This window comes from Solanum dulcamara, chromosome 2 (genome assembly GCF_947179165.1).
Source record: "Solanum dulcamara chromosome 2, daSolDulc1.2, whole genome shotgun sequence".
Classification (NCBI taxonomy): domain Eukaryota; kingdom Viridiplantae; phylum Streptophyta; class Magnoliopsida; order Solanales; family Solanaceae; genus Solanum; species Solanum dulcamara.
The window spans coordinates 13,193,263-13,207,057 of NC_077238.1; the positions used below are offsets into that span (position 1 = coordinate 13,193,263).

The 13,795-nt window shown below is 32.4% G+C and overlaps 1 protein-coding gene across 1 annotated transcript; it reads right to left on the reverse strand.

Annotated features, from left to right (window-relative positions):
• Positions 1–3,365: 3,365 nt before the first annotated feature.
• On the reverse strand, positions 3,366–12,985 carry LOC129880346 (pantothenate kinase 1). Its single transcript, XM_055954334.1, has 10 exons — positions 12,764–12,985; positions 10,805–11,014; positions 9,690–9,736; positions 8,599–8,715; positions 7,911–8,030; positions 6,404–6,498; positions 6,221–6,314; positions 4,967–5,098; positions 4,077–4,189; positions 3,366–3,840 (listed from the first exon to the last, which is right to left on the reverse strand). Exons 1-10 carry the CDS (start codon positions 12,849–12,851, stop codon positions 3,576–3,578), a joined length of 1,281 nt encoding a protein of 426 aa, XP_055810309.1. The 5' UTR covers positions 12,852–12,985; the 3' UTR covers positions 3,366–3,575.
• Positions 12,986–13,795: the final 810 nt, after the last annotated feature.

Here is a 13,795-nt window from a genome sequence, read left to right on the forward strand (position 1 = left end):
ATAATTCAGTGATAAAACGAAATGAATTAATGAGATTGACAAAAACTTTTGTCAAGAAAAAAGGAAAAGCCAAAGTCGAGCGAGTGACGACGACGACAACGGCGCAATGAGCACTTTTTAGTTAACCCTTTAAGAGCTAAAGAAAGTGTTTCCTAATATAAGGACAAAACTTTTATTTTCTTTTATCAATGAAGGAGAAATGACTTTTCATTTTCCCTTCACTAGATTCTTTCACATTTCCCAGTTCACACCTTACTTAAACCCAGTAATATTTGCTTATATCATGTTATATGATTTGTCCGTTTTAAAAAGAATATCATTTTTTCATATTTAAAAAAGTATTTTAATTTTTTTATATACCCTTAGTTTTTATAGAGATAAAAATGTTATGATTTCTTTAAAATCATAAATTTTAAAAAGATAAAAAATCTTCCTTAAATTTCATGACCAAATTGGGCTTGGTGACAAGAATTTTGAATCTTAGGCTCATCTATTTGTCGTCAAGAAAAGACTCTTGCCACCCATGTCCTTGTCTAATGCAAGTTTTGGGAATTAAATGTTTTTTTTTTTTTTTTTGGGTCTGATCACACACACGAGCATTCTATGAAGTATCCTCCAACTTCCATAAGAAAATTTTGAACATGTAAAACCACATGGGCTGCTCTTTATTCAAAACAAACAACATTATTCTTAACAACAACAAGAAGAAAAAAAATACGTTAAAAAAATATATAAAAAAATAAATTAAAAGGACCATTGCTGGATGGAACCTAAAGTTGTTGCATTAAAAGGACAGATTATTTATGGTACTTCCCCAATCTCATATTAGTTGTCTTTCTTCTATACAATTCTCTTAAAAAATCATACTCCCCTCCGTCTTATTTTAATTGTCATGATAAAATTTTGTGCAATTCTTAAAAAAACATATTAATTAGGAACATTATTTGACTAATATATCCTTTGCCTCGTAATTCTAGAATAGTTAATGCTAAGGGTAAAGTTGGAAAAATAAAATTAATTGTCTTTTGATTGTTTAAATTGACAAATATTTTGAGACAACTATTTTTAGTATATATGACAACTAATATGAGACGGAGGGAATAGTAAATAAAAAGAGAAGTTTTCCTAATTTACCTATTACAAGACTTTTTCAGACTTCGCAAATTTGTTTACATTTTAAAAAGAGAATTAATTATAAAGATATAATTAGAAAAAAATATATTATTTTTATCTTAATTTTGTAAATTGACAAATAATTTGGAATAACTATTTACAATAATATGGACAATTAATATAAGACAGAGAGGATAAAACTTTCGAGGCTTGTTTTGGTACGAGAGATAAGGAATAACTAATTCTAAAATTATTTTTTTAGGATAAATTTATTTTATATTTGATTATGATAAAATTACGAAATAACTATTGTGAAATTAATTATCTCAAAATATTTTATATTAAAAATAAAAATAAAATAATTAATTTTGAAATAACCTGCGCTTAGACGGAGACATTACATGTTAGATATATTAATTAGGGATAGATGGTTGAGCCGACCATGCACAGAAAGTGAACAAGAATTAACAACATCCGACAAAGCATTTATTAGGGTTTATTTTGGCTGCTAAAATCGTTAGTTCAAGTTTCCAAGAAAAAAAATAAAAAGTTGAGGTTAAAAATGGATTTTTGAAAATTAAGTTATTTGTGAGTGAAAATATGAAATGGTACTACTCAAAACTGATTTTTCAAATTTCATATTCTCTATTTTTAAGTCTAAAGTTGAAATAAGAAATAAAATTATAAGACAAACAATCTATCCCAAATTATTATTTCAAATATTTAAAATAAAATATATGGCTAAGGGTTGTTGAAAGGCAAGGAGATGACATTTATTTGTTTAAAGGACATTGGAATTGAAGCATCAAATTATCTGTACAATAGACTCTGAGAAGTTTTAAAGAGTTGCCCCATTGAATAAGGTACAGTAATTGTGAAGCATGACTCTCTATCGACGCAATTGAAATTTCGAGAGTCAATCAAAAATGAATTTTTTTATTTTTTTTAAATTATTAATTATCATAATATATAATATTTTTTACTTAGTTTTTAAACATATAAATTTTATTTCAAAAATTTTAAAACTTCTACATCTGAATTCATGCAAAACTTAAAAAATTAAATTTTAAAATTTCAATTGTGTCACATAAATTCGGACGAAAGGAGTAATTTTTTTTTTATTTATTTTTTGCTCTCACATAGTTATGAGGTATGAAGGGGAGCCTTGGAGTAATTGGTAAAGTTGTTGCCATGTGACCAGGAGGTCACGGGTTCAAGCCTTGAAAACAGTCTCTGGCAGAAATGCAAGGTAAGGCTGCGTACAATAGACCCTTGTGGGCGGGCCCTACCCCGGACTCTGCACATAGCGGGAGATTAAGTGCATCAAGCTGCCCTTTTTTTTTTTATAGTTATGGGGTATACGGATTGTCAATTGAAAATTTATAAGTCATAATTGAAAAATGTTTGATCTTTTTTTCTTATATATTGTTAGAAAATAAGTAATATATAAACTTGCAGTTAGGAGATTCAAAGGAGGTGACAGGGAAAAGAAGTTGCAGTATATGCCCCTATGGAACTTGCAGTGGTCATTAATGGCACTCATGTTTTGTAGTTGTGCCTGCAAACATTAATGAATTACTGCAAACACAGTCATATAAGTAAGTTGTAAAATATGTACTTATTAAACTTTATTAGTAGTGGTAAAATATAATCTTGTTTGATAGCTGATTTGCAGATGAGTTAGCAAGTATTAAATTTTGAAATTTAGAAATATGCATAATTAACATAGGTATAAGTTAAAAAAAAAGATTTTATAGAGTATTACTTTATGTAGAATTAAAGGTGAAATAATTAATACATAAATAACTAAAATTTGCATAATAACTTCTCATTCAGAGACTTCATTGATCTTCTCCTGTTACTATCTTGAAGAACAATGCCAAAGGGTTTCAACAGAAGTAATATCAAGTTGATTTTGCATCATACTTGCCTGCATAATTCACCACTGGCTCTCAACCACTTCATTGACTTCCAAAGGGACAACGTCGAAAATATTTCTACTCTGTCCGTTTCATTTTACTTAGGCTCTATACCAAAAAGAAATATTTCAGTTTACTCGTTCATTTTAATATTTTTTTCCCATACCACCTTTAATAATACATAAATGCATGAAATATTAGTATTCCAATTTAGAGTTCATAAAATACACTTCTGGTTAAATTTTTTTTTAAGAGATGTGTCAAACCAAGCGAAAACAATATGAAACTGGAAGTAGTTGTACAAGATTCTTGAAACAAAAGCTGCTGAACTATTGTAAATAACATTTCTCATTTCTTCACGTGTCAAAGGTTCTACAATGGTAGTACATCAAACTTCATTCCCTATTGCATGGCAAATACATATACATATAAATCTGAAATTTTGTTGCTTAGCCATTTCACTAAACTAGGACCACAAAACAACAGCTTCTTTTGAGTTTTGACATCCCCTATTCTTTTTTGTACATATAGTTGTTTTATAGGTCAACACCTTTTGACCTCATCATAAATTTTAAATGAGCTACTAACTCTCAATCTACAATCTATGGCGCCATTTTCATTTTCGTGCACACGCGTAGAGTTATGAATTCTATCGACTATGCAACTTGAACTCCTCTTTGGGGGTTGTTGCTCAACTAACTGAGGGGGCGTTAAATCTGCATTTCCATCTTTGTAGTTCATGAAAGCTCCTAGGGCTCCAAGAAACCCCTCATGCCGCAAGAACATTGCTTTTGCCTCACCCTTCGACCTGCACGTAGTGCATTTCTGTTAACTTTAATTCAGGAGAGATTACCTAGCAGGAGTCAAAAGTGATAAATTGCGAAACTACGTTTCAGTATGAACTAGTGAACACTTTCATTTTTAGAATGGTAACATAGATAGCGAGAACTATTTATCCCTTGCATTAAAAGAATATGCCAATCGATTAATATATCCTAGAAAGTATACACCAATTATCAGATTATAAGTGGATACAGCAATTACCAGAAATCAACTGCAACGGAGATTGTGTCCATTGTATAAGCATGGTCACGGATGAAGAATCCTCCCAAAAAGATGCGCTTGAGCCCAAAACGAAGAGCATTTAAGTATGCAATCTACAAAATCCAATTGAAGAAAAAAGTCAGCAACAATAAGAAAATGAATTATTTACAATTTTAACAACTAAATTATAGCAAAAGAATGGAAGGATAGGCCCTATATTTCTTCCATTTCATGGGTGCTGGTTGCAAAGACGTCCTTCTCAACTTATTCAGGTGTTTAATTTTTCCATTCTAATTCAGTCGAAGCATCACTTGGGAACAAGATAATTAACACACTAAACCCTAGACCAACTTGGTGCCACTAATACAATTTTTTTTTTTAATGAAACACCACTATAACGAAATATTTTCATGGCACAAGAGAGCATCATAAAATCAAAATAGGAAATATAACTTCATTGAGGAACCAAAGTAGCAGATGCATGTCTGTAACACCACTGGAGAGTTTCTAGCAAGGAAAAGACTAATGCAGAAGTCGTATCAGGTTTTAGTATCTTCCAATATTTAATGCATTTAACAACTTTATGACATGTTACAATCAAATGTCCAAGAACATACACGGTTACTGTCAGCATGAAGTGAAAATGTGCAATACGAGGTATCCAATAAGTAATGTGTGGATTACCTATCTGCTCTTCTCCTGAGTTTGATTTCAATCCCTTCTTTGTATCCTTATGAGAGGAGAATGGTATGCAAAACATATCTTATCGGAACAATATTATTCTTAATATAGAGAGAAATGAAATATAAAGATTGTTCAGTCAGGAAACAACTACATTGTGATGTAGCTACAGATATGGCTGAAAGAAACTTCATGACCTGTGTAATTACCTGTCCGATGTTATTTGAGATCATCCTTAAGAGAGACCGGGCAATGTCTTCTGGTTTGTAGTCTTCGCGCTCTTTGTTTTCTGAGATCGCCTTACCGAAGCTAGACGCTATCGCTGTTGATGCAAGGCCAATCTGTCATGAATCATTAAATTCTTTATCATCCTGAATATGAAGCTTTTGGTATGTGAATATGGGAACTAGATTTGCAAAAACAGCAGAAGCGTTGCCACAATAAGGAACTGTTTGTGGTGGAGTTAGTGAGTTCATATAACAACCTAACAACTGAAACGATTTGCTAATACAAAAGGGTATGGATAGCCTCAAAAGTATAATGGAGGATAAAATCAAAATATTTTACATAGTAGAGGAGTATTTTAGACCCTTCCCCTAATTTTAATGGCTTATCTCCAAATTTCCACCTTCTAAGGGGGTGGTGCATATCTCAAGCAATACAAGATAAATAGTGTCAATTTGGGTCTGGCATTGGTCGCAGCACCAATCCAAAGCGAACATCATCACTAGGAACAATTCTTTCTGGGTCCTAGTATCGACAAGGAACTTAATAAGAGCATTTAGACAATTGAGAGAAGATTATGACTCCATCCATACTTTGAGGATGAAATGAGAATTCCGTACACAAGAGGCCCAATAAGTGTTTATAGAATTAGCAAGAAAATATAAGACCAAAAACAAATCCACTCAGGATGATGCAATTTGTCAATTTTGGAAAAAGGTATACACTTGAGAACTGTAACAAGCTAGCCTTAAAATTCTCCTGCATAAAGGTTTAACGTTGGCAGAGTATATATGGAGCAAAACAGAAAGTAATTGGAGGAACGTGAACAAAAAGAGATGCAGAATGAAGAGGAAAAGAGGCTAAAAAGGGTGGTGGACTCGACTTATCGGTTCTTTGTTCTTCACACTTCAAGTGATTAGTAGGCACAAGCAGAGTTCACTCTACTATTGTCATCTCCTTTTTGCGTATGATCAAAAGTGAATTTACTTTCACTTAACTTGATAAGAGAACCTTTACAGACATATCATAGGGGATTGAGGATGTGATGGACACAAATTGGGAGTTGGGAAAGTAATTGCTCAACTTGGACTAAAGTTTGGACTTTGGACACCAATTCCATATTCTATTTCTTCCATTACTCATTTAGACTTTTCTATATCCAAGATGTAATTGGACCTTTGAATAGTTTAAACTGCAACTTGCCCAAATGAAAGAAGGAAAAGGTGTAAAATGTATACCTTTGAATAGTCCAATCCCCCATAAATATCTCCAACGAGCATGTCTATCATTCTGTTGTTTCCATGATGGCTCAATTCCAGCAACTCATCAAAACTGTAATACAAACACATAAGGAAATTCTGCAGAAAGAGAAAACAGTTGATTATATTGAAAATCGTTACTTTAACGGAAATGAAAATAACCTTTGGCATTTAGTCAAAAGTTTCCCTAGTCCCAAGAAAGTGCCACCACCAACGCTAGTTCCACTAACTCTCTGAAATTTCCCATCTCCATCAACCTAAAAGGCATAAACACAAAATTTTGATATAACAAAGAGCGAGTTAGCTATGAAGTGCCAAATTATGCAGTGGCGTACGCAGAATTATTTGTGAGCAGTGTCAGCATTTAAAGAAGCGAATAAATGAACAAATCAAAGACCTATTACTAGAACAGTAGTGATCGAGTTTTTAGTTCTAAAAATGTATTAATGAAAACATCATCAGAAATATAATTCAAAGGAAATCTTTACCTCATTAAGACATGAAAAAGATTTTTTTTTCCATCCATAAGAAGAAATTTTGGTATAGTTGATTATTATGGTTGGGAAGTTGGGGATCCATTTATTTTCAACATCATTTTTTTATTTTAACAGATGAGGCTAAAAAAATGTAAAACATACAGGTCCAGCTGTGGCTTGAAACCCTGACCTAAATTAAGCTAGTAACGCGCTTAACCAGTAGGACAAAGAAGTATATTTTGTTCAGTATTGTCAACTTATATTATGTATAGTTTATTCGTACATTTTGTTTATAAGTAGTAAAAATTTCCATCAAGCGGCCTAAGGTGGCTCTGCCACTAAAAATTGCAAATACATACAATTCATAATTAATTGCACACATTGCCTTTCTCAGGATAAAATTATGACTGAATTGTTGTCATTCTAGAATGGAAATATCTACAAGCAGTTATGGCTCATAAAAGCTTCTTAACTCTTGGTTTTCAGTCAACTAAGGTTTCCAGCAACTCAATTCACAAGTTTGCATTAATACTTTAGAAAATGCTATAAAGTCAAAAGATCTTACTTCAGGGTCTTATATTACTGTTCTAGTTGTTCTATATCACTCTGCATCTACCAACTCATCAAAACCAAATGTTAAACCTTAAACTCTCGGTACTTCTGAAATTCATTTAGCAACCCATGCAGAGCCTAGTGAATCTTGTCAAGTTCTTGGTCAAGATCATTTACACATGCTTACTAAATGTAGTGGTATACCAATGTTATCTTGCTGACATCAAAGCTAGTTGGACAGTAACACATTTCCAAAGGGCTATCTTCACATATAAGAAAACGTAAGGTAAATTCTTTATTTCAAGGGACCAAACTAACTAAGATAATAATAACATAGTGGTTGTAGGTATTAACTTTCTAAATTTATAGATTGTCTGCTAACTATTATGCAGAAGATTAACTTCTTGTCCTGCACGAGATAATATAATCAATAAGAATGCACCCACATGTTGAAAACAGTGAGATGAAAACTGCATATTGGAAAACAGCGGAACAGTATGAAGCTTATGGCTTGTCGTCTAAATCATGCATGAAATAGGATAAGGAGAGCTTTGGTGAACTCCTTGCAGGTCCTAACCCTTGAAGATCAGTGTGAATTAGTGATTATATCGAATTGAAGGAATTTGGGCTGTTGAGCTTACCTTTATCATGCTGACACCAGACCCAATGTTGACAAGGAGGTAAGGATATAAATCATTCTGATCAATCTGCACATACTCCTTTTGACCTCCAATATACGTATAAGCTTCACGGTTGACAGCCTGCACAGATAAAAAGAGAGGAATGTGTCCAACGAGTGAGTTTGTTTTTAATATTGCGTATTAAAAATTAGAAAAGAGCAGGAAATTTATGCAGTGGAGAAGGGTTTCTGTTGCCAATGAGGACTTCATATACCAGAAATCATCGAAATGTACCATACCAAGAAAGAAAAGGTAATATGCTAATTGTAGTAAATTCAGCTAAATACTGGACAGAGGAGAGAAAAGAGAAACCACTACTTTCATGGGAAATGTGCCTTTATCAATCTTTACCAGCCTTGAAGGTGCAGCATTCCATCAAGGAAGCAGTAGAGAATCATGATAAATTAATAAAATGATACTCCCATATCATTTCCTCAAGCAAGAAACTAATATAGAGAAGCACATATGTATTCCTGGGACCACAAATACCTTCCAGGTACTTATTAAGATTAAGCAAACCAAGCTAAAGATTGGCGGACAAGAAAAATATATATATTATTTTTTAAAAGGATTTCATGTGCCTTGACTTCAATATCTGAAGAAAAAAGTACAAACCAAATACCGCCTTCTGCTATAAAAAAAAACCCACCTTAAGCAGAAAATTTGCTCCAGCAACAAGAGACTCCATTTCCTCTACCTTGTCCAGAGTTAGGCCAAGTTTATCTTTGAATAGATCGGCGAACTTGAAAGCTCCACCACCTGTTGCCTGTTTAAGCATAAAACTCATCAAAAGGTTCCATGAGTCTTTCAAATTTAGCATTTCACCATATGAATTAATTACAAATATTGTGAGGAAAAATTCTACTACAGCTCCTCGGTGACCATGGGTGCTTTCACCCCCAAAAAAGATATATTCCAGCCATGGGCAGAAGGGCATCAACAAGACCTGATTAATGTGTTTTCAGAAAATTGTACTACATGCAAATGTTTCTGTGCAATATTTTAACTCTAAGCTTGAATTCTTTTATGAATACTATGTATAGTGTATTTAGTACGTTTTCCCAATCAGACACTAATGCATACACTATTAACTCTGTACACATTAGTCTAACTACATTTCATTGAATTGTGGACATCCCGATTAGAAGTTTAAACTACAGAGCACATTTTTATATATTTATTTCGGGTTCTCACCACGCCCCTCACATGTGGCCTTTTTTTTTATTCTTTTTTTTTGGTTAGCCAAGCACGTGCATTATTTTGTTTTATCGGTGGTGAGACTAAAATTTAAGAACTCTACTTACTCTAATACCATATTGATTGACGTAAACCACCTTATTAAAAAGTTAAAAATTATAAGAGATGTCACTTATTTATTCAAGATCTTCTAGAAGGAGAAATGCATACACTATTGTTTCCATTTTATAAAAACTTAATTTCCAAGAAGTATTTAATTTGAAAAGTACATTCTAACAATAACAAGACTGCAATGTGTAGCTTCCTCAGTACTTATCATTCAGTAGCTTCTCCAGTAAATCATGGTTGATTTGCTGGGCTTCTGGAAGCTTGATTCATCCCACAATGGACACAAATATTACAATTTCTTTCTAATGAAGTTTTAGGCTATAAAAATTCCACTGGAAAACTAAGGACTTTAGGAAAACTCTCCTATACTCACCTTATTGAGCAAAGAAAAAGAGGTGGGAAACAGAACCAACATCTTTTGAAATAACTCCTTACCTTAATCTTGACCTTGTCAACAGCATGAGAATGATGACATTGAGCACCTGTAATCATTGTAATCTGTAAGATTAGGAAGATCCTGGTATAATACAACTTAATCATTAGAAGTATAAGAAACTTTGGGTATAAACTCTAAAGTAAAGATGTTCTCTTAAACTGGACATATGATTCCTAAGGTGACCAAAAAACTTAACTGAAACTACATATAAATCATATTTCTGTCAGTTTGTACACTTCAAATACGCTTAGGATAATGAAGAAAATGCTATTCTGTACACTTCACTTTCAAGAATTCAAATTCTTTCAATCATCCAAAGTTTAAATTTTGTAGAAATGTTTTTCGTGCCCACATTAACTTAGCGATTATTGAATATTGTTCTTCCACCATCACTAATAGAACATATAAGTAAAATTAACGTCTTAAAGTCCATATCTAGGTGTTAAAGAAACTACTTAGGTGTAGATCGAGCTGCTCTGTTTCCTCTCTCTTTCCAATCTCCTCCAACTCCTGAATTCTCTCACTGCTACTTTCGAGGAAGAGTTTATTTCACGCCCTCTCTATTCTAACTTCTTGACCGTTGAGAGGCCATCTGTGTCATCATTCTCTTCACTCTACTACACCCAGAGAAGAGCTATGCTAGGAAAAGAATCCTTGCCCTACGCCTCTATTTCTTCACTTTGTAAAGATGAAATAAGGGACAGAAAACAAACATAGAGAAGGAGACATAAGATACAAAATTTAACACTCGATGGCTAAAATTGATAAACTTGTGATGTGTATATTGTGAATTATGAGCTGCATTACATAATCAAGGTGAAAAGCTAAACAAAAAAGGAAATTCATTTCAATTTTTGAAAAAGGAAATAGTGACAACCAGGATCAAGTTCAGCCACACATGTACATATTCCAAGCAATGCTGACAGCTCTGATTAGTTAGATTTACGTATAATCAAAGGTGAAACAATGAATTCCTCTTCACTTATCAAAATATAAAGTTTGTGTTCATAATCAAGTTCCCTATAATGTTTACATGGCTGCCAATTTGTAACCAATTAAGTAACCATAGGAAAACAATTACATCTAAAGTGTAAGCACTTCAAAGAATACCTACCGCACTGTTGAAGTTTCTTTGATGACAAAAATTTTATGCAGTCCTCAATCTTGCTAGTCTCGAATTTAACAAAATAAAGCCTGCCACTAAGAATGTGATGGTAAAGGTCTGCATTGGGAACTTCCTGTCTTTCTTTTGATAACGTTGGTGCCTCATCAGTAGTGCTGCACTTACTGTTGGTTGAAAAGTATGCAATCTTGATGAGGGAGCCTGCAAAAGAAAAGGTCCTTTCAGTTAGCATTGTTCCTGTTTGGTCCTCAAAATATTCTTTAATAGGAAGTTAGTAGGACGATTTTTAAAGCAAGCCAAATTGCATAAAGCTTCTTCAATATTTGGCGATGTACATTGGAGATACTGATCAACATATTGTAAAATAGTCGATTTTGTTCTACTTATGAAAAATCTCAATTTTTTTTTAATCTAAAACATGCTGCATTATGTAACCCCTTGGTCTAAAAGCTTATACTATTAGAGAGAGGACATTTTTATCTACTTAATTATGTTTTATCACTTGTAAAAATAAGTTGTGAGTTCATCTTATTGTGAAATCAGTAATAAGTAATTGAGAGCGCTATACAAATTCACGTACTATGCCAGCTGAAATCTTGGAGAAATTTTGCTGAACATTCAAATACACCAACCTATTTTCCTTCTCTGCCATTAAAACCTATCCGGATCAGCTTGAGCGCACGTCAACTATTTCTCTGAGCATCTGCTGCCTCCCACCAGCACAAATATCGGGTAATTCTATCCACCAAGGCTTAGACAGATATGAAGAAATCACCGTGTTTTTTTTTCTCTTCTGGAATTCAAATCCAGGTCTTCAAGGTTTGCACCCACTACATTAATTACTAGGCCTCATCCACTGGTTATTCTTATGGCCACAAATAAAATAAAATTCCAGAAGTGCAAAACCTGATATATAAGATACGGCTATAGTTCAATTTGAATTGAGGGTCAAGCAATCACCCTATAATAGCCACTTCACTAAACATCATTCAATGTCTCCCTTTGACCAGTCACCTCTATGAAAAAATTAGTGAGATTTTATATCCCTTTTATGAAACGCAAGGACTTTAAAATTCCAAAGTAGAGTAGGAAATGACAATTGAAAACGAAAACTGAAGTTCTGTTGCAAAGAAAACAAGAATTTTCACTTAAACGCATTCAGATGTACCTTGAGTACATAAATCATCTATCTAAAAATTGATATGCAACAGAAGAAAAGTGGTCGACTTCTGGAGATTACTCTCAGTTGATGATGTTTTTTTTTTTTGTTTCGAAGAGCAGTTTTAGCTGTAGATAAAACCTTGAGCAACTACCAATTCCAACAAGAGTCTTTTTATTTTTATTTTGACCCGTCGATTCCAACAAGAGTTATTCTAAACTAGGGAATCATTTTTTCAAGAGTGATACGTTTTTTTATATTAATGGTTTTATCCATTCTCCTTTTACACTTCCCCAACCACGTTTACCACTTCCCATTTGATATGCCCATATTTTGCCATTCAAATATCTGCCTCTTCGCTCAAGCCTTCCCTCTTATTTTTAAAATTAAAGGAACAGCTTCAACCTTTCGAGCTCAGAGAAAAAAACGTGATACAGTGATATATCATTACATAGGATTGTGCAATGAAAATAAGATATGTTGGATCATTTTTGAGGAACCAACACCCATGACATTTTTGAAGAGTGTGAGCAAGACATATTGAAACATGAACACATAGCAATTCCAGAACTTTCTAAAATTTTTCTTTCTAAATTAGTTCCCTAATTAACATAACTGAATTATGAGTCTCAATACAATAATATGATCTTTTCTTCTTCTTAAACCCTATCAAACAAATAATAAGAAACAAAAAAGCAAGTTTCCCAAACCAAAATCACATAAAAAGAAAATCAAGATCTCACCAGACACACGCACAAAAAAAATAATCTATGATTTGTAACACAAATTACCTCCAATGTCGATAGACAAATGTGAAATTTCATCAGCAGAAGTGGAATCACTCTTCACTAATTTCCCATCAATTCCCTTTCCCTCCATATCCGATTCTCCTCTTCTTCTTCAAATTGAACACTCAGTTAAGTATAAAAAAAATGAATTTTGTAATTGAAGAAAAATAAAACAGGATCGTCGAAGAATATATAGCATTCTCTTTGTTAAAAAAAAAGGCTGCTAAAAACAAAAACAAAAAAAATGATGTAATTCTTCTCGTTTGGATTTGACCAATTTAGAATTAAATAATTAGTTAATTAGGATAAGCATAGCATCTCAAATATACTAGGAAATAATAATGGATTAGTGGTGGGTTTAACCTAATTTTGGAAGCTAATGCTGATGGTCAAACAAAGGCGGCCAAATACTACTCTCTCCATTTTATATTAATTGATTTTTGTATTAGGAATAAATATTTTATTTTAATTATTTTTAATTTTTTAAAATAATTTAAAATATTATTAATAAAATATATTTTTAATAAAGAATATTAAAAATTATGTCAAGGATTAAATAATACTATGAAATAGAAGGAGTATTGTAACTTGTTATTGACATTTTCTGTATGGTCTACATAGCGGAGTCAGGTAGAGCCAAATGATGTATTTGAATCTCTTTTGGTAAAAATAATATTATATATTTTTAGTTTAATATTATAAAATTTAAAAAGTTTTATTTTTTATTTTTTAAAATTCCAAAATTTAGATAAAATTAGACAAATAAATTTAAAGCAATTGATGCATTGTAGAATATAGAAATAATAACACATTGTATCATGTTTAGTATTGTTATTTTTGCTTCGTCGTTAAAAACAAGGTGTTAGTCACTTTGGATATTTTTTACTCTAGAATTCATACCCAACTATAACCTAATTCATAAAATTAAAATTCTCTTAAAAAATAACTGTCGACATAAATTAAAATTCTCTTAAAAAATAACTGTCGACTCAATTTGAAGTGTACGTTGTTGACTAAAATGTAATATGGACGATA